We start from the raw sequence: 21816 nt of genomic DNA on the forward strand, positions 1-21816 counted from the left end.
CAAGAAGGGAAAAAACAATCCTTTTTTCCATTAGCATTTAAGATCCATGGGCTTTACCTTATACGATAAAAATAACTTATAAAATTAAAATTAAAATATTATTTCATAATAGAGGCATAATACAACTGAAAAATAGCAAGAGAAAGCTAGAAGAGACAATAACATAAATAAATAACTTATAGACAATCAAAAAAAAAATAACAATACTATTAATAATATTAATAATAAGTATTATTTTATTACTATGTTCAAATTTATAATAAAAAATTTTAAACTACTCAAGAATCTAAATACTTAGTTTTTTCAATCTAATTGAGTCTCACAACCTGTGAGAGATATCAAACCACTTATTTTCTACATGTTAAAAAATCATATTACAATTTGAAAAATATACTACTATTTTATTACTATGTTCACGTTTACAAAAAAAAATCAAAACTATTCAAGAATCTAAATCCTTAGTTTTTTTTATTCTAATAGAGTTTCACGACCTGGGAGAGAGAGCACAAACCACTTATTTTCAATATGTACAAAATTCATATTACAATTTGAAAAAAATACTACATAAAGATAGAGACAGACATCGTATCTTCTATTTTTCTCTTAGGAAAATATTTTCGAGCTAAAAACTCCTTGTAAGAGATCAGTAAAGAAATGAACTTGAGAGAGAGAGATAAGGTGGGGCGTGATAGGATTTTGGGTTGTGGCTAGAGGGTTTATGGTGGATGGAAAAGGTTTTTCCTAAAAAGATATTTTGGGAGGGGAGAGATTGAGAGAGAGATTTAAAGGAGAGAGATGAATGAAATTGGAGAAATACTATATGAGAAATACATGATGGGAGTTATCACATAAAGGCATTAATTGCAATTAATGACAAGTAGTGCAAGTTGGAGAAAATAAAAAAGTGTAGCACATAAAAAAAAAGAGCTAACGTGGTAGGGAGATAGAAATAATAGGTTTCTTTATTATACGTTATTGGGAGTTACTGTAAGATAGAAATAATAGAGAGAGAGAGAGAGAAACGAAAGAGAGTAAGATAGAAAAAATAGAGAGAGAAACCTTTGAGAGAAAAGATTTTAGGAAATAAATAGGATAGAGATAACGGTAGAGAAGAAACTATAGATGATATAAATAAGGGAGAGAAGAGAGATTTTAGGAAAATAAATGGGAGAGATTTAAGAAAAAATCATGGGGGGGAGGGGAGGTGATTTATTAGGAAGGAAGACAGATGTGACACGTGGCACAAAACATGGGGAAGATATTTATAGAAATGTAAAATAGGAAGAGAGAAGAGAGAAAATCATGTGGGTGTGGGGAGGATTTATTAAGGAAGAGGAAAAATGAGACACGTGGCACAAATAGGAGGGGAGAGAGAAGATGAAATCTTGTAGGTAAGGGGAAGGTATAAAAGGGAGAGAGAGAGAAAAAATATCGTGGGGAGTGTGAGTGGGGGGGGGGGATGATTTATTAAGGAGGAAGTATGGGACACGTGGCAAAAAACAGGGGGAAGGTATTTAAAGAAATGTATAATAGCAAGAGAGTGAAGAGAGAAAATCATGTGGGTGGGAGGAGAGATTTATTAAGGAAGAGGAAAAATAAGACACATAGCACAAAAATAGGGAGAGAGAGAAGACGAAATCTTGCAGGTAAGAAGAGAGATTTAGTAAGGAAGAGGAAAAATAAGACATGTGTCACAAAAATAGAGGTGGTATTCCTCTCGCTTAATATATAGTAGATATATGTGTGTGTGAGCATACGTGCATGCATGTGTGTGTGTTCAGGACCAAGTCAATTTGACCTGATTACAACCCCCAGGATACCTCTATACAACCATAGACTCATAAGAAGCCCCCACAAACAGACTCAATCCCCATAACAACAAGAAGCATCTGCCACACCCAAAATCATCAGCACTCATTACAACCCAACCACTCCTCCCATTCCACTCCCTCGCCAAGTCTCCCCCATTAATTCATCCCTTATACATTCCCTTGCCTGCTTAACCCATCTCAAAACTCAGCGCAGTTAGAGCAAGACTTCTGTATGTGCCATAACCCTAGCATTCTGATCCTAGTAACCTAGCAAAAAACAGCTGAGACATATGAAGCCTGACCCTGGTGAGAGGAAGCATCCATTTTGGACAGCCCTGAGAATGGAACCATAAGGGAGTGCATTGCATAATCAGTAAATACATGCACATATATAAGAGTTGGTGCATTTGTATCAACTCATTATTACAATATCTGAGTTATAGATAAAATCATTTCAAAATGTTTCTAGCCATAGAAGGGTATCTCTATGTATGTATTGTAGTGTGATCAGGACAAGACCGGACCAGAGACTTGCATGTCCACTAAACAGGATGGAATCAAGAATATCTAGTTCAATCCCGTGGACAGGTCGGTTTGACTAGTCTAGACCAGAACGGCAGTCCCGTGCTACTATAAAACTAGGGGAAAATGACTGCATTTTTTTATGTGATCTTGGCCGATTTTGGCCTGGATCTATGTAGTCCTCCACGATTTGGATCCACTACGCTTCCTTAACGCCATTCAAATACAATGCTCATTGCGTAAGGAGTTAGTGGAGTGCTTTATGTATTGCTGATTAATTTGTGCTTTTTGTTGGCTTCTTGGCTTCTAATCTTGTTTACTACTTTATTTATGATTTTATTACTTCTTTATTGTTACTAAAAAAATTTATTATTTTCCTAGTATTTTTTAGCACTTTTCATATTTTTCTATTTATTTCCCTTTTTTCATTAATATATCTTTATTTTTTAAAAATTATTTTCTAAATTTTGACCAATGAACCCTTCCGGTTTGACAATTCCAATTGAACCAATGCCTTGACCAATTTGATAATTAGTTCAGTGCCGATAAAACTGATGTATACTCCTTTTACAATATTCTAATATTTAAAAATAAAAAATAATAATAATAAAATATAAACTGGCGTATCAATATATTGTGCAATGGTTGGCTATTTGCAAACTATGTAGGCCCTATTTGGACATCCGGATATCAGAGCCTTATATTTACTAGCCTTTATGGGCTTTCATGGAAATAGAAACTCTGGAATGATCATAATGACTTGTAACAAGATCTAAGCTTTTTAGCTAATAACGGCAAAAGGAGTTTTTCTTCTTTTATCACTATCAGTAAAACGCTACCGTTGGTGTTACTTTCCCGATAGGCAGGGTAACATTCCTGAAATTTGCAACCTTGACTATTTGTGTACTGGGCTGATATGCCACCCATTCAGGCACTACTATAAGGAAATTTAATTCCCACAGCGCAAAAACTGACGTCCAAGAGGTATCGTAGCATGCCCAAACTGTACACATAAAATGCAAAAACATGTTGACTGCATGCATATTTATATTTGTTGTAATGATTTTCCAATTTCCACATACTACATATGTACATACATACAAGATAAAGATATTTGCCTGAAACTCTTCTACCAATAGATTTCCCTCAAAAAAAATCTCTTCTACCATTATATTTTAGAAATAGATAACCTTACAGATCATATACTGACCATTTTCTGATTGCTGCCCTATCTTTGACATGTCCCAGACCTGTTTATAATAAATAAGTTCAAAGAACAGTGTCATCAAGGCAAGGCAGAGCTGTTACACAAGTTTATGGTATACAAACCTTCACTGATGAGTCAGAGAATCCACCTGCCACTAAGGAACCATCACGAGAAATTGACGCACAATTTAGACTGGCCAATAACACAGTAAAAACAAAAGTTAGCCATTAAAAAATAGCCAGTTCATGAACCACTCTATCAAATAGCTAAGGTAAAATGACAAGTAATACCTATTATGGGTATTTATAAAAGTATAGAAACTAACTGATGGCAGTGCTGAGCTTCCCAGCTGCGCTCGGTTTCGCAGGTCCTCTAGAAATGAGTGCTCAACTTCCATTGGACTGGCCAGATCGGAAACATTTTAAGAAGCAGGTGAGATAGTACAGTGATTGTGAACTTTTAGATAAATATACTCTTGCATATTAGGCACAAAGAAAACGTACCATGAGCAATACTCCCACCTAAAGTTTACTGAAAATCCAATATATATCACTATCTATATAAACTGGACCATAGGTATTGTGATCTCCCAACAATGGTGTGATCCTGCTTAGAATCTAGCTCCAGCGCTCTGGGAAAAGGATCTTTAAGGGAACTCAATTTTTTAATTTTGGGATCTAGATTCCCATTGTTAGGGATCCCGATTCCTGCTGTTAGGGATCTTGATCCCAACATTATAGACCAAGACAACCACTAAGCCGGTGATTTTGTTTATTTATAAACAGCTAGCAACACAACAATACTTTTAATATAGTTGCGTTGCTTGCTGGTTATAAATAAAGAGATCACTACTTTAAAGAGCATACACAGTCTCAGACTGTATACATTCTTTGTGGTTAGGAGCAAAATCCCCAAAACGTTAGAATCAAGATCCCCAAAAGGCTGAGATCTCAATCCCTAACAATGGGGATCTAGATCCTTAACATATGCACTGTATAGACAGTGCTCCCAATCATAGGGATCTTCTAACATTTCACAATATCCCACTCCCAAATCCGGTCCTGCTCCCAATCCCAACCAACTATAAACTGTAACAATGTTCATAAAAACGGAGATGGGCATCTCAGCAGCCAAAGGTCCTGGCTGCCTAGGCGGGCCCCCAAAACACCTTTGCCCTAGGGGATTGGGGAGGGGGGCCTTGGATATAGTCTATTTGTTGCAAACATAGACTCTTTTTTTTTGGGCACTACAGTCTAGTTATTTCAAACAACGATATCCCAATAACTTCAAATACATACATGAAGGAATATACATTATTTTTAACGTTTTCACACAAATTCTTTGTTGTGTAATATGAAACCATATATTGGCACTGATCCTAGTCAAATGTCTTATAATTTTTTGTAGAGTTTAGCCAAATTTCTTAATTTTCTCATAATTAATCTCCCATCCAACCAAAACATGCAACTAACCCTGATTTGTGAGGGTCCCTTGCACATTTAGTACAACACATCATCAAAACTGGTCCTTTTTAGCATCAACAATCATTTCAAATTCAAAATCATGTTTGAAGATTAAAAGAAGCCATCTTTCTGAAATAATCAATGGAAATCACAACCCAATTTCTCAAATTAAAAATTAATTGCTCCCACCAACCATCAAATTCCATTAGAGCAGCAAAAAATCAGTTTATAATCCCAAAACCCATAAGCCCCCTTAATTAAGTTTATTAAGGGGCTGACACTTTTTTAGGGGTTTGAGGGGCTAGATTGCACACACTCTACCCCCCTCCCTCTCCAAAAAAAAACAAAAAAAACACCCAGCCAAGGGCCATTTTCTGCCCTTGGCCAAGTTATTCCAAGGCGCCTGCCTTGAGGTGACCGTCTAAGTGGGGCCTTGGTCGCCTAGGAGCAAGGACGCTAGGGAGCCCGCCTAGGCGTTTGCGGCCAAATTTTCGAACATTGAATTGAACATCCACATGCAGGGTTTCTGGCATGTGCTAGCACCAAATATTATGGATACCTGTTCCAACTCAAGATCATGTGTTCTTTTATGGGTATTTTGAAATTAAATCAAAAGATATGGATAAGGTGATAAAGTGTTCATTTCTCATGGGTAAATTGATAAATATCCCATTATATTTTAACTGCATAAATACATCCAGTATATGAATATCACACATGTAGATATGTTTATGCTGTACATGGGTCAGTTCCAATGTGGCTATTTTTAGGAGTTGTGTCAAACATGGACATGGATCTATGCTTTTGCAACATAGATCAGTACTAATCAAAGAAGAGAAAAGGAATATTATTTCGTAAATATGTATTGGCAGAGATGTAAATCAAACAGGTCAGTAAACAGCTCGAGGAAAAGGGATAGTCTCCACTCGTAAAAAGGAATATCCAAAAGTTCCAAAAAGAGGGCAAAAGGAAAAAAAAAAGAATTTAGCTTCCTCACCAAGGAATACATCAACTAAATACAATAATGAATTGAGAACAACAATAACAAGGAGCTGTCATATTTTGGCAACCAAATCTCCTATATCATATTCATGTCAAATGTGGAACAAGTTATGAAATAAAAGTAACAGAAGTAAAGAACTGCACCATTAAAGCTCAATAAACCAATTGCAAATAAAAGTAATGAGAAACAGAACTTACACCACCGGTAATGGAAGTTCAGATTTCACTCGAGGAGCTACAGAAACAGTGCTTGTCTCTGTACGTATATTCTTTCCTGTTGCCCCCAAAAGCTTGTCCTTTTTCACCTTCTTAAGAGAAACTCCAGATTTTCCACCCTCTGCCTTCTTCTGGAAATGAAATAAAATGTCACGGACTGAAAATTTCAAGGGAAATACCTATAAAAGCAATCAAAATAGAATAAGAAGCACCTGAATCACATTTTACGCATTCAGTATATCAAAAGAAAATTTTGAAATTAGAGATTAATCAAGTAAGAGCTCTACATGCCTCGTACTGCACACAAATTTTGTTCCGAAATAACAAGTACATAACATCTTCAATAAATACCATAAACACAATTACATGAAACACATATAAATGTGATCCGCCCCTGACTCAAGTAGGGACCATGACACAAAAGGAGTGTGGAGAGGCACCAAACGCATGGGAATATGAGGGATCCGGAAATCATGAGGATATCAGGCAAGGTAAAGGATGATTTTGGAGGCCCGGCCAAAATCATCCGATAGGGAAAACTAATGTTTGATGATGATGTAAAGGGATAGGAGGGCGAGAGGGTGCTTAGCATAAGTGATTAGTGAGGAGGCAGGTGGAGGAAACACCTAGAACAAGGGAAACAGTTGCACGGTAGGCAAAATAGGTCCTCGCTTGAAAGGGCCATGTGAGAAAATAAAGTTCACCATCGTTGGACTAAACTAATGGAATGGATGATGAAGGCACATCTAGGATTGGGCTTGAGAGGTTAGCAGCTGACGTTAAGCAGTGCTATATCTCAAGTTCAATTTACCGCTAAAGTAACCACCGCACCCCACTCCCCTACCACCCCACCAAAAAAAAGAGAAAGGTAAAGATAAGAAAAATGGGGAAGCTTCAATTGCATCACTTGTACCATGCCTACATCATATCTCAAGCCACAATAACTAGACAAACGTTTTCAAAGTGTTAACAACAAGAAATCTTAAGTAAAATTAGAAGTTCTTATCAAGAAGGATATATGAAAGCAATGAGGAACACGTCACAACAAAAGAAGGTGAATTTGGGGAAAATACATGATTTCAGGTCATTTTTGAGAATAACATATTTATTCTCAGTGAATAGAACTCATTAATTAAATCATAACTAAAGGAACAAAACAAATTAAATAATACATGGATGTGAACCTAAATATAAATCAAAAAGGAAAATTAATCAAAAAGGAAAATTAATCAAAAAGAAAAGTTACCAAACCTACCAACCAAATCTGATATAGAACAGAATATCTTCTAGAACATTTATCAATGCATATCTTCAAAGTTTGAAGTTCACAAGATTAAAGCATTAGTAACTAAGCAAACACCATATCATCACCTTATTATCATCCATGTCTGCATCTTTGCCATCACCATCAACTTTTTCAGCTTCTGAAGCCATATTCTCTTTCTCCAATCGTTCTTCTAAAGAGTCTTCAAGCAACTAAAAAAAAAAATCTATATCAGAAGATAAAATCATTGAAAGGTCCACGAGATATATGGCTCTACAAGTACATCGTTAACATAAAGGGTAATAATCAATACAAGACAACCACTTAAGTTATTCATTGCAATAACTAACTAATAAAAGACAACCACTTAAGTTATTCAATGCCTGAAAAAACGATAATTCTTGCTCCATCAAAGAATACTGTGTCATCACATGGCCCATTACACATTGAAGGCATACAAAATGCATTGGATTCTTGATGAGGATCCTTTTTTTAGTCATATAGAAAGTAAGATTTATCTTACTGGTACAGTTTAATGTTTCTAATACTTGCAAATGCATAACAGAAGAGTGCAAATTTTCCATGAACTATGCATAATCTTTTTATACTTAACACACACTTTTTGATTTTCTGGAATTATAATGGATGTTCACCCCCAACTTATCAAGGAAAATAAAGGATGCTCCCAAGGAAAATAAAGGATATTCAACTGTACAAAATTATACTTGTAAATGAAATTGTATAGACAGATAACTCGACAATGAAAACATTTAACCATCAAAAAGAAATTAATATCTTGAAAATGGAGGCCGATACCATAAACAGTCAATAAAATTAGAGTCAATGAAGATACACCAAAAAAGCAGGTTTCATGGGTTTTCAAGATATAACGGGCATATAAAGTACTTGGGAATCAATCTCTTGATGATAAATATCAAAAATTGGTAGCCAAATCAACAACTACATTCGACACACAATATTAATTCATATTACACTCTAGCAACATCATCCATGGACCAGTAGTTAGTGATGGTGTAAATCTGCTATATCCTTCTAAAGGTAAAAGATCACTAGAAATATGATAAACATATGAAATAATGATCTCAAAAGCACGCACATAGTCCATGTGGATGAAGACTTCAGCCAGTGCATTTGGGCACGGCTCACACTTTTGCATATGCATTCAGTCCACTATTAAAACCCACTTAACCTACATGCCTATATTGTGTACACTATTAATATAATTGGGACAGTTCTTCCATTGTGCAACATGCATAGAATTTATCATTTCTAAAGTGGTGCTCCAAGAAGTTCCACAATGGAGCGAAGAAGCCCTTCGCACATCCAATTCAAGACACATAATACACTAGCATTCTTGGAGCTCAAGTTATACAACAAGGGAGAACAAAAGAAGCTCCGAAAAGCACCCTCAAAATAATATCCCAGAATCATTAAATGCAACACAAAGTATATTCTCTACTTAGAACAAGGGAAGAAAGGCAGTATACTGGTACATAAGCCAAATTACTAACAATGCTGAGCATCAAGCATAGTTATCTTATTATGTACTGTTTGAAAAAGAAGAGAAAACTGCATAGTCTTCCTCATGCAAATTGATAATTAAAACAACCACAAAAGAATGGCACGGTCATCATATCAACCATCAATACAGAAAAATATTTAAACAGCAATGTTTAGGAACTGATCAACTCACTCCCCAACGTATTTCCTTTTGATTTAACTCTTTCGCAGCATCCTGAGTGCTTCCAATCATTGTGACGGCCTCTGCATCATCTGAAATCGAGCTGGACTGTCCAGAAGAAACTGCAAGGGTTGACCACAATAACTTCATGAATAAAACTATCAAGTTAAGGGTCGCAGATGATGAAACCTGAATAATAAACAGAAACCAATATAATCATGGAACAGAGTGCAAGAACGAAACAGACAAAAATTTCCATCGAAAATGCATAGCAAATGCATGGTAACATATGAAGCAAGTATCTGTAGCACCTTCGAAATTGATATGCTCATTGATAATCCCAAGCATTTTCATAGACTCTGATTTGTGCAGATATTGCAGCAACAGCTCATATGAATACTGGGTATAAAACAGAGAAACAGAAATGGTATTAGAACTTAGCACTCATTACAATCAAAAGAGTATACTTTATGTACAAGAATAGTTTCATTTATAATAATTTCAAGTTTTCACTACATCATCACATCCTATAAGCAAATTTCTAAGTCAGTTCAAGAGAGAACATGAATAACAACAATTAAAAAAAAAGGTCATGAGAAAAGTCCACAAATTTCTATGAGCTTGAAACTTGGATGTTAGGCATAACCTGAACAAGCACGACTGCTAGCTAGCCTACTACTATGCAGTCCAATGCATATTGCTATCCAAGTTCTCAAGCCAATCACTGAAGCTTGACTCCCAAACGAAATTATCCAACTACATACGAATGACACTCTTTGAGCCACTTGGCATGACAATTTTCTGGAAGATACAAGACTCAGAAAGCCCATTGTGCCATGAAGTGTCAGCCAGACTCCAACAGGAATTCCAGCATTAATATCATGAAATCTATTCAGAATACTGTTCATAAAACAAGATTTAACAGTATAGGAAAATTCATGAGAGAAGATAATTTATCCAACTATCCATCATCATCTCCTTCTCTATAAAGAAGAGAATGTTTGATATGTGACTGAATCCAGCACATAAATTCATCCCATTTCACATTCATATCACTTATATGCTCAATATATGATCCTAATATCCGACTGGAACAGTTAGAAATTGCTGTCACTGATGTTTTCTTCCACCCAAGTATGACTTTAGAGAAGAGACAACATAGGAAAAGAGCCACACAGTTTTTGAGCTTGGTGACAAGAAAAGAGCCACACAGTTGAGAAGGAATTAATCCTTGGCACTTCTTACAAAATCATCAGCTTAGATGAAGCAATGCCATAAAAAACAACAGATAAAAATCATGCAATTGAATGCTCTTTTTTTGAGAGCAAGAGTATTAGACCATAAACCGAATGCCATAAATGAAAAATCCTTCCAGAAACAGAAAGGCTTAGAGGAGCCAGCCGTCAAATGTCAAAAAGGACTATTCTGGGATAATCAGAAGTTTGAAACCAAACTCCAAAGCAGACACCACAGAAACTATGACCAAAAAAAACCTACATTCCAACATTTAAGTTGTCACATCAGCCAAAACATAGCATACTTTACCTTATGAAAACAGTATGATAGTATGCAAAGAGTCCAGGACACCTTGTACCTGACATAGCTTAATGTTGACTTTACTCTGCCTCAACGATCGAGCAAATTCCATCTCCTGTACAAATATTGAAGTTTCTAGAAAGTAAGACATCATCACTTGTAGATTTTAAGCACTGAAAAGGATGGCATGAAAAAGGTCATGTAAATACACCTCCAAATGCGAGGGTAAGATAATTCCTTCCAACTTTTGGAGGTCTCGGAGGTACAACAGCTCATGATCTTCGCGGTAGGCAAGGAAAAAATTTCGAGCTGGGGAGCCGCTTGCACAGTTACAAAAAATAAAAGGTTATGAGATGCACCTTTAACATATTAACCAGTTAATCCAAGTATCATCATCTAACAAAATAAGAAGCATACCTTCCTGGCCATGTCCCTTTGCAACAAGATCCATAAAACAGTGGACAAAAACTGGATAGAGTACACGGAGTAACTCATGCTGAGTGAACCATGAAATAATAACATTTTGTTACTGACTTACAAATTGAAATTTAAGTAGCATATCCAGCAAGATATATCATAAAACAAGAAACAGACAGCAATGGATTCACAGCAGAGGAGGAGCTTCAATAATCAATATTGTACGAAACATATTCTCAAAATTTCTAAAAATGCATAAGCATGTCTAGATGTACTTGTTAAGTTGATATTACCAATAATTCAATGCTACGATAAAAATAATCATAATAAAGAATTATTTGTTATTTGGTATTGTCCACAACAAAATTATTTGAGATAAACTTCTAAATTGTTTTCTACAGATATCTTTAGAAAGCTGGTCTTACTTTATTGTCCATAAGTATCCCGTTGGGGATTTTTGTTTAGGGTAAAGAGCGAAAAGAACTATCTATCTCTCCAAGTCCTAACCGCCACTCTCCAGGCTTTATCCATGAGTAATGATGAACATGGCTGATAATTTTTAGCAAACAAAATGTCATACAATTGATCCTCTCTCTCTCTCTCTCTCTCTCTCTCTCTCTCTCTCTCTCTCTCTCTCTCTCTCTCTCACACACACACGCACACGCACACAGAGGCATGGATCACTGTGTGAGGGTTCCAGGTTTGAGCAGGTCTTGCTTAGTCTGAGTCCTGACCACCAGTGCACAAGTGCGGGATAAAGATCCAAACAAGTCAGACTAGCAAAGAGATTTGACTAACGGCTTATAAATTAAAAATGAGGATCCAGACGAGTTAGGCTCGCAATGAGGCTTAACCGTTAGCCTATGGACATGACATAGAGGTCTGGACAAGGTAGACTCCTGATTAGGACTAGCTGCCAGTTTATAAGCCGATAACCCAAACATGGGTAGGTTAGGCTCTCAATGAGGCTTAACCGCCAGCCTATGATCAAGACAAAGACCCAGACAAGTTAAACTCATAATGAGGACTAACTGCCAGTTTAGGAGTCAACACCACTGACAGTTAGTCTGAGGCCTGACCGCCGATCAAGAGGCACGGGTAAAGATCGAGACAAGTCAGACTAGAAATGAGATTTGACTAACGGCTTATAAATGGAAAATGAGGATTTGGACGAGTTAGGCTCACAATGATGCTTAACCACCGGCCTAGGGTCATGACCCAGAGGTCCAGACAAGCTAGACTCGTAATGAGGACTAACTTCCGGTTTATAAGTCGATAACCCAAACATGAGTAGGTTAGGCTCACAATGAGGTTTAAGCGCTGGCCTATGGTCACGACATAAAGATCCAAACAAGTTTAAACTTTATTTTTTATTATTATATCTCATTTGTTCTCCAAATAATTGGAATAATGCTTGGAAAATGACGATGAAGAAGGATTTGAGCATTTTTTAGAGAAGGCCTTGTTAGCAACGACATTAAGACGGGCTAAAATTGGCCAGTCCAGACCGGAACCACCGGACTAGTGGGCATTCAGATCAGCTCAAACCCCCTCAACTAGAATGTCATTGAACAGGTGGACCGGCCAGTCCGATGGTTGGACTGGCTGGTTCAACCAGTCTGAATCGAACAATCCAATCCCAATATCGCTTCAAAATGATAAAAACAACCTTCCTGTTTTCAAATTTTGAGTCATAATTTGTCTTTTTTTTGGGGTTCTTTTTCATCCTTTTGAAATTGTTTAGGGGTGTTTGGGTTTTTTCTGTATTTGGAACAATTTGCAGGTTTAAAAAGTGGATTTTTAGAGAGAAAGAGAGTGAGTCCGCTACTGTGGAAATCTTTGAACCCCCACCCACACTAACCCAAAAAAATTTGGGCAAAATCTGGTGACTTTAGGGAAGGATTCCAGCTGTCAATCCGCCTTACTTCAAGCCCCTAGTAAGTTTATTACATCCTTTTTAAATTGTTGATTATATTTGGAAAAATAGAAAAATTCACATTTGAAGGGTTTTTGCAAGAAATAAATTGTTTTTTTTTTTTCAAAATCAATGCAATAGGTTGTTTCTTCTATTCAATTTAATGGCTGTTTTTCCAGATCAATGCAAGTTGTTATTGGTTTTTGTTTATTTGGTAGCTCATATGCTTTTTTTTTTTTCATATAAATACTAGGCTTTTTTTCATTTTCTCATTGCATTTTTATTTTAGTTTTGAAACTTTAATACTCCAATGGAATTATGGAAAATGTTGGTAGAAGAAATTTGTTTCATATCATGGATTTTAGGCATTTTTGGTTTTTCATTTTTATGTGCATTTTTTATGCTTCTTTAATGCTAAAATGAATCATCAGACATGAACATATGATGCATTGTAATTTTATTTGTGTTCCTAATAATTTTCTGAATTTTCTCTAGTTTTCTATATTGTTATGCTTTTCCATATTTTTCACTATTTTTATTTTTTTGTATTTACCTTTTTTTAAAAAAAAAATGACCGGTCTAATAAGGGAGCCAATCCCATCCGGCAATGCTGACTGAACGATCGCCCTCACCAGCTTGACATCTAGTCCTGTCCTGACTCCTGCCAATGTTTTGCTTATTAGAGCCTTCTTTTCTTTCCCTTGAAAATAAAAATTTTTTTCTTTTTTTTTTTTGTTTGGTTGGGGGGGGATTGTTGCCTATAGAAAGAATATCTGATTTTCCTGGCTAGCTAAAAATTTGCAGTCTCATGTTTTTCTCTGAAAGTAGCTTACAACAGCTGGAAAATTGCCATAAAGTCATTAGTTTTCATCATATAGAATTCTGGGCTAGGGTACCAAACAACTAACCAAATAATATTATTCATAATAGTAGGCACCTACCAAACTGCTAAAAAAGTATATTATGCAGGAGATGTTAATTTTTTGGATAATTCAATGGGGAAGACAGGCCTCTACCAGTTTTTTTTCAATAGATTAGGGAGTTACATTTTGAAGGTGTTAATTGGGGGTGTTAGCGGTAGGAATGGATACCACGATGTGGTAACTGAGTGTGGGGATGCTACCACCATGACTGCAGCCCCTTTCCTAAGGAGATGTTAATTTTAGACAAAATAGCGTGCTTATAATAAAATGATTACATCTGCATAAAAGTTGAAAGTGCTCACCATGATGAGTAAATGATTACATCTGCATAAAAGCACCAGTTTGTTGGTAAAGCAAGAGAGAATAGTATATCAGGCCAAACTTGGAACACACCAATAAAAAAGGGAAAATAAATATCGTCTGAACAGGCAACAATCTCAGGAGCTCTCACTAAATCACCATAATGATCATAGCACTCAATTGCATAACCAACACATGTAGTTCAAATCAAGCAAATTCAAACTAGATAAAATCCCATTCCCAAAATGGAAATATGTAGCTCTGAAACGTTCAATTCTATTGTTACTAGTAAAACTCTTACCATGCCAAACCAGTAATCATGATCTGAACATTTAACCCCAGAACACCTAGGACACAATCCACTAAAATGTGATGAGAGCAGAGGAAATTCCACAACACACACAACCTTCCAGGGCATGGCCAACTAGTAGCTCCACAAACCCATGTTGGGTAAGAGCAAAGCTCTATTACCTTGTAGCTTGTGAGGTAAAAACTTCCCGCACAGGTACATGCAGGTTGCTACAATGAGAATGAATTGTGCACCACAGATTCGGTGATCGGTTTGTTATTTAAAAGCTAAGTAGCAGAATCTAGCTAATTAAAAAATACCAAGCACTAACAGTGCGAGATAATTGACAACTACCAACCCACCCTACCAAAAAGATGAACCTCTAGTCAAACTGCAAGGACTGCAGTCAGTTCCATTACCTCCTAAGCAATGCAATTCAAAAAGCCAACTTTTGAACAGGATGACGTGTTATCACTATGGCCAAAAGTACCACTACAAATAAAATGTAGAAGATGGCTCCAAATATGGGCTTGCTTAGAATTTTTGTGATGCTCACTCCTTTGACAACATGGGTCCTGATGACATATGAGGTATCATTTGAGATAGTCACAAGAGTGATGAGGATATCTCATGTCCGAAAAACTTGTGATGCTTGTGATTTTGCAGTTGTAGTAAACAAAATTTCTTAATGTATCGAGAGAGTTTTCCTTAACTTCCACAGGTATCTTTCCAGTGCAAGGGGAATCCATAAATGTTATTAAAAAGACCAGAAGGGAGACACAATATGGTGGATGCTAGCAGACGAGATGGAGGAGATCATTCATTTGGTTTCGACCTATTAGCCAAATAAAGGGGACAACAGGATTCTTGTTAAGAAATACAGACAATCCAATGCTTAAACCTGCAACTTTCATCATGCCCTTTGTCTGACATGATCTTTATCTAGTCCAATGAAATCATATAACCTGCATTATGCAATTGTCTTTTTTTTCTCTACAGGAAACGACAACTTCATGTATACATAATACATACTTATATCAGTGAAAAAGGAAAATTGGTATAACATCAAACATGAATTGAGTCATCATGTATAATGAATATAAATTGAGCAAAGTATGTGCCAAGTTGTTTGGGTCAGTGCTGTCCTTTAAAATGAGATAATATCAGATTCCATATCTTGCTGATGAACTATACAAGCAGGGACATTGTGATTGCATGATTGTTGAATGCTTCATTCCCCAGGATTGGGCACGCATTACTTCAATACAAAGAATTAGAGAATCAAAAAATCCATGAGAATCATCTTACCCGGTATAAATCTAATGAGCTATAGGTCCAAGATCTTAGCTTGCTATAATCCTCCTTGTATTTAGCTGGGCCATTCTCTGATCTGCCAAAGAAGAGCAATCACAGGGTAAAATAAAGAAACCACCTCAATCACTATAAAAGACAGACAAAGGAATAGGCTGCAATACACTGCCAATGTTTATAAATCATTTGCTCATTAAACTAAAATGCAACTAAATCAGTGAGGAAAAATTACTATTGCTAGTCCTCAGAGGTAAAGAACAAAATTTTACTATATTTCAGCCAAATTATGGCTTTAATCAATGTTCGCCAACTTGAGGGTATAGCCGGCGTACTGAATATAAAGAGAGAGCAGACTTTTTTTCTTAATTTCTCACCCTAACCCAAATTTCATCCTAGACACGTGTTTCCATGATTTCTATCAAGCAAATGAATCATATTTTAGCAAAAAGCTTCAGATTAATGGAACTAAGAAAATGAAATTTCAACATAGGTTTTGCCCAATTTCAAAAAGTTGTGATTTCTTTGAAACAGTTGCTAAATCTTTGATGAAATTCGTTCCCTAATCATATTTTTGGGTTCTTTATTCAATCATAATCTTGTTTCCCATAAAAAATAAAAATTAAAAACATTATTTTCTCAATTTTATTGAGTATTTAGTATTCACACGTAATTTCTATGACCTCGGTTCAATTACATCCAAATTTGAATACCAAATCTAGTACTTCTTTGTTTGTTCTCTTTGTTTGTTGGGCAAAGGAGGGGAGGGCGGGGGGGAGACAAAAGATTGGAGGCGTCGATCCGCACCAAGTGCAACACGCAACAATCTTGGGCACATTTCAATTTTTCAATTTCAATTCATAAGATATCATTTTCGGCGTTTTAAATGCTTCTTATTTTTTATTTTATTATTTTTCTGAATTCTCATACTTTCCCCAGTTTTTGGGGTTTCTTTAGGCTTCTTAGGCAACTCGGGTAAGTTTGACCCAGACTCGTGCAAATCGCTAGGAAGGACCAGCCAGGGGCCGAGCCAATTTTTGACGACTGATTATGATACACAAGACTCAGTGAAAAAGCATTGAAGTTAGCATCTCTCTAAAGAGCAAGCAGTTCCAATTAACAAATTCGAATGAGTTGATAAGTAAAAGCAACTCCTATGTGAAACATATTTGTATGCAGCATTTAATACACTTCACTTTACAAGATCTTAGGAACTCAAACAATCAAATATAAGAATTAATAATAGAGAATAAACTATTTATTTTCTTGTCTTTTATGCGAGTTAACCATTGCAAAATTCAATGACCTATTATTTGGTTTCTTTATACCGCATTATTTGGATATGTTAGAGTGCTCCAGACTACGGTAAGCATATGTTCACTTTCATAGCTACGAGGCAAATATATTCCACTAATCCAAAATTGATCCATCCCAACGGAATGGAAACCTTTCGTTGCTAGAGATCATAGGGACACTACTAGAGACTAGTATATTAGATGATTGAGTCAAATGATTGCATCCTTAACAGTGCTAAAAAAGGCTCATGTCAACTTAACTACTTACATCAATTCACGGTTTCACCCAAAATTAGTGATCCACAAAACATTAGAAACCTTGTTCTCACAAGTGCAGTTTATGGGGGATTCCAAGTAATAAGAGAAAAAGAAAGAGAAGGAAAACTAAGAATAAATTCCAATCGTGACTTCACCTCTCCACGACCATAGGATATGTGTATTGATATAGGTACTTTGCCACATTACTTGAAATTGCATCGAGAGGGCCACCATGTTTAGCAGTTAGCACAAAGAACATATAAGGAAATAAAGAAGAATAACATTGATATTTGAATTCTTACACACTTAATCATGCTCTTTTCATTTCAGTACCCATGTCTACCCACTACAAGATAGTAAAATTTTACTCTTTCCTATAAACCCAATTGGACATACTCCAAAAACCAAAAATTTAATAGGCGTCCACATGTAGGCCAAGTTTCCCCATCAAAAGCAATCCAACTATATCCCATCTTTCCACCATCTGCTCTACTACCTTGTGGGTGAAGATTTCATTCAGCATCCACAAAAATTCCTTATTAAAACACGAGACTAAACAACCACAGATAATAGCCTCCTCTAAAGTGAATAACAGACCATACAACCCTTAACAATACTCATCCTTGCACAAAAACAAACCTTAAGAGTTAAGTTTCCCATTCAATGCCAGAGAACTTTCTTTGCTATACCACTCAACAACCATGCCACGCAACATGGGCTCATAGTTAAGGATGTTTGCCTAAAGAGATAAAAGATTACTGAAATTAATAGGTGGTGCCCAAGAACTAGGTGGTAGAATTTAAAAGGGGCGAAAATAGACTTGTTAAGAAATAAATTGATAAAAGAAGGAAAATAGAATTTTAAGAACAAAATTAATGCTATGTGGGATGAGATGGATGATTATATTGAGAAAGTGGCAAAAGAAGTTTAGAATATAAAAGGAAAACATTCATATAAGGAAACTTGGTAGTGGAGTGATGAGGTTCAAAAGGTTATTAACGTGTTACAAAGCCTGGCAATGGAAGAGAAATGATCAAAACTTAGAAGAATACAATAATGCCAAGAAGAACGTTTAAGAAAAAAATAAGGCTAAACTTAATGCATATGATAGTGATGATGATGATCATCATCGTCATCATCATCCAAGCCTTATCTCAATGATTTTGGGTCGGGTGCATGAATCATATTCCTCCATTCTTCTCTATTAAGAGCCATACCCTTAACTAAGGACAAGAGAAGGTGCAAAAAATATCTTCAAACTAGCAAAAATGAAGGAGAAAATGTAGGGATCTGATTCATGTTAAATGCATTGTGAGTGAGGATTAGAGAGTCTTGGTGAAGGATGATGAGGTCAACTAAAGGTGGAGAATTTATTTTCAAAAATTACTAAATGACGACCACTATGGGAGTACAGTGTTAGGAGGAACCTTCAACATAAATGAGGTTGGAAGTCATAAATACATTCATAAATTTATCATATTTGAAGCGACATAAGCTTTGAGAAAGATGAAGATAGGAAAAGTTTTATGAAGAGATGATATCCAATAGAGGTTTGAAAGTGCTTGGGAGAGATTGGCATATCCTAGTTGACCAAGTTGTTCAACAAGATTTTGAGAACAAGGAAAATGTTAGACGAATGGAGATAATGTATTGTGATACCTATTTACAACAACAAATAAGACATACAAAATTGTACGAGCTATCGAAGAATCAAATTTATGAGCCATACTATAACGCTATGGGAGGGAGTGATTGAGCAACGACTACGACATAAAACGAGTGTATCAGAAACTCAATTTGATTTTATGCTAGAGATATCAACAATTGAGGTTATTTTCGTACTTAGGGGATTGATTGAGAGGCTTAGGGAGAAGAGAAAAGACCTCTACATGGTCTTTATTGATTTAGAGAAATCACATGACAGATTATCTAGGGAGTTGATTTGGTGGGTGTTGGAAAAAAAAAAAAAAATATTTAGAAAATATATTGACATGGTGAGAGATATGTATGACGAAGTGCTAGCTAGTGTGAGGACAATTAGTGGAAATACAAGTGAAATTTCAGGGACAATAGGCCTACATCAGGGGTGCTTTGAGTTAATATATCTTTGTTTTGGTTATGAACGAGTTAATTAAGCATCTACAAGATGAATTATCATAGTGTATGTTGTTTGCAGATGTCTTACTTTTCATTGATGAGACTAGAGATGACATTTATGTAAATTAGAACTTTGCAGGGATGCTCTAGAATCAAAAGGTTTTAAAATTAATTGGACTAAGACAGCATAAATGGAATCCAAGTTTATTAATAAGGGTGTGGTTTCCATAAGGTTGCAACCTTAAACAATCCAACTAAGGTGTACCTTCAAATTTTATCATAATATATAATTTTGAAGTAAAATAGTCTTAATATTATCTCAAAATCTATTTTTATATCTAATTATAAAACTTTAAATTTCAAAAATGGTCAAAATCAAGTAGATCTATAAACATATGGAAATTTAGAAAATGGACGGTGTAGATAATATGTTGTAAGATGCACTATTTCTGAGACCCAAAATCTTTTTATTTTTCATAATCATACATCTCGATGTTGAGATGATCAATCACAGGGTTTTTCAACATTAAAATAACCTTTTCTGATGGAATTTTGAGGTGCATCCGTAGTTCTACATTTTAAGGTTGCAACCTTATATAAACTTTTCCCTAATAATAATAGAAGTAAAAACAATGAATTAATTAAGATTGATGGCCAAGAAGTACCTAAAAGATATTATTTTTGCTATCTTGAGTCAATAGTCTATGAGAATAGAGAGATTGAGGAAGATGTCACAAATAGAATTAGAGCTGGGTGGACAAAATGGAGATGTGCTTCTGGAGTCATATATAGCATACCAAATGCAACTAAAGTGGAAGTCCTATAGGACGGTTGTAAGAGCAATCATGCTTTACAGGACAGAGTGTTGTGAAATATTTTCATAGAATGAGTACAGCTGAGATGAGAATATTGAGATCGATGAGTTGCAAGATTAAAAATGATAGAATTCAATAAATACATCTAAGGGAACTTCAGGTGGCTCGAATAGGCGATAAGATGAGTAAAGTAGAGTTAGGTGGTCTGGCCATGTGGAGCATCGACCTAGAACAACACTAGTGTGGATGGATAATTTGGTTAAATCGGAAGGCTCTAAAAGGACAAGGGAAAGATCCAAAGGACAAGGATGGAAGAATGAAAAAGATATGGTAACCTCTGGTCTAACGGAGGTTATGGCCCTTGACAAAGGGGAATGGCGGAACAGGATTTGGGAGGCAACACCAAATACTTAGGATAAGGCCTGGATAATGATGATGCTCACTCAACAACCATACAAGCATTGTGGTAAGAATCATCAGACAATAATGATATCCAATGCAATATTTACACTGATAAAACAAAAGATATATTAAATGTGTTAACATTGATACAAGAGATTAAAAATAGCATTTTCTTAAGACAAAATCAACAAATTCACATTTTTCTCGAGCCAAAACGATAGTTTATTTTCTCAGAAGATTCAATTCTCTCTTTTCCCCGCAATACACAATAAACTGATTCGAGTATCCAATTACGAGGAAAGAAAATGGAGAAGAAACTCGGGTGCCGCAAAAATCATGAATGTTTTTAACATTCTCACACAATCAAAATAAATTTCCAACACAGGAATATCATTAACATATGAAACCACTAATAATCCATAAACCCTAAACGAGAAGCTCAATAGATCAAATGATAACCATTACAGAGACTTCAGAGCTAAGATCTCATACTCTGCAAAAGAAATGATTTGGCGAGCAATGTCAGGATCAGTCTCCACAGAAGAGAGATCTTTTCTCTGCTCCTCTTGAAATGCGAGCTCAGTTTGCTTGAAACCCTTCTTCTTCAAATACGTCATGACCGCCCTATGTATCTCTTCGTCGTCCATTTCCAGACAACTAATGGGAGAGGAGAGGGAGGAAGCTTTAATGGCAAAGAGAAGCTCTAAGGACCTAGGACTTATCAAGCTCGTCTTATACAATGAGGAATAGAGAGAGAGAGAGAGAGAGAGAGAGAGAGAGAGATTTGAATGGATTACTGTGTACCAGGCTCTTCTTAGAGCGAGAGAGCTTCAAGACTCTGTCGATGGCAGCTAGGTCTTTTATTGTGTAAAGCGAAAAGATTTTATGCTCCGCAAGGGAGCGAAATGTACATTTGCTCCCTCGACCAAAATCAAAGATTCGAAATAAGTAGCGGTGAATATTTAGGGGGAGCTAAAAATTTGGGAATTAAAACCCGCTTGTAGCCATTGGCGTAAAATGCTACGTTTGGTTCGTGTGAAACAGCTTGTTTGTGTAGACTATTTAAAGGAAAAA

The 21816-nt window shown here is 35.9% G+C and overlaps 1 protein-coding gene across 15 annotated transcripts in view; it reads right to left on the bottom strand.

The window, feature by feature from the left end:
• Positions 1-21466, bottom strand: part of TAF5 (TBP-associated factor 5) — a 36899-nt gene extending 15433 nt beyond the window's left edge. For 6 of the 15 annotated variants that reach the window (XR_016046540.1, XR_016046541.1, XR_002283181.2 and 3 more), the window contains exons 1-12: positions 21235-21466; positions 15876-15957; positions 11141-11219; positions 10935-11032; positions 10782-10838; positions 9499-9586; positions 9200-9309; positions 7593-7697; positions 6204-6352; positions 3831-3941; positions 3663-3732; positions 3544-3583 (exon numbers count right to left, since the gene is read on the bottom strand). Coding sequence is in view for 5 of the 15 variants with exons in the window: in XM_020675194.2 (XP_020530853.1) it covers positions 3544-3583; positions 3663-3732; positions 3831-3941; positions 6204-6352; positions 7593-7697; positions 9200-9309; positions 9499-9586; positions 10782-10838; positions 10935-11032; positions 11141-11219; positions 15876-15957; positions 21235-21389 (1144 nt within the window). In the remaining 10 variants the exon portion in view is untranslated. Of the gene's footprint in view, positions 1-3543; positions 3584-3662; positions 3733-3830; positions 3942-6203; positions 6353-7592; positions 7698-9199; positions 9310-9498; positions 9587-10781; positions 10839-10934; positions 11044-11140; positions 11220-15875; positions 15958-21234 lie in introns of all 15 variants that reach the window. The other 9 variants (XR_002283182.2, XR_016046537.1, XM_088854638.1 and 6 more) reach the window with 4 other exon arrangements.
• Positions 21467-21816: the final 350 nt, after the last annotated feature.

Source organism: Amborella trichopoda, chromosome 12, assembly GCF_054954075.1.
Source record: "Amborella trichopoda isolate Santa Cruz 75 chromosome 12, AtrichopodaSantaCruz75HAP2 v2.0, whole genome shotgun sequence".
Lineage (NCBI taxonomy): Eukaryota > Viridiplantae > Streptophyta > Magnoliopsida > Amborellales > Amborellaceae > Amborella > Amborella trichopoda.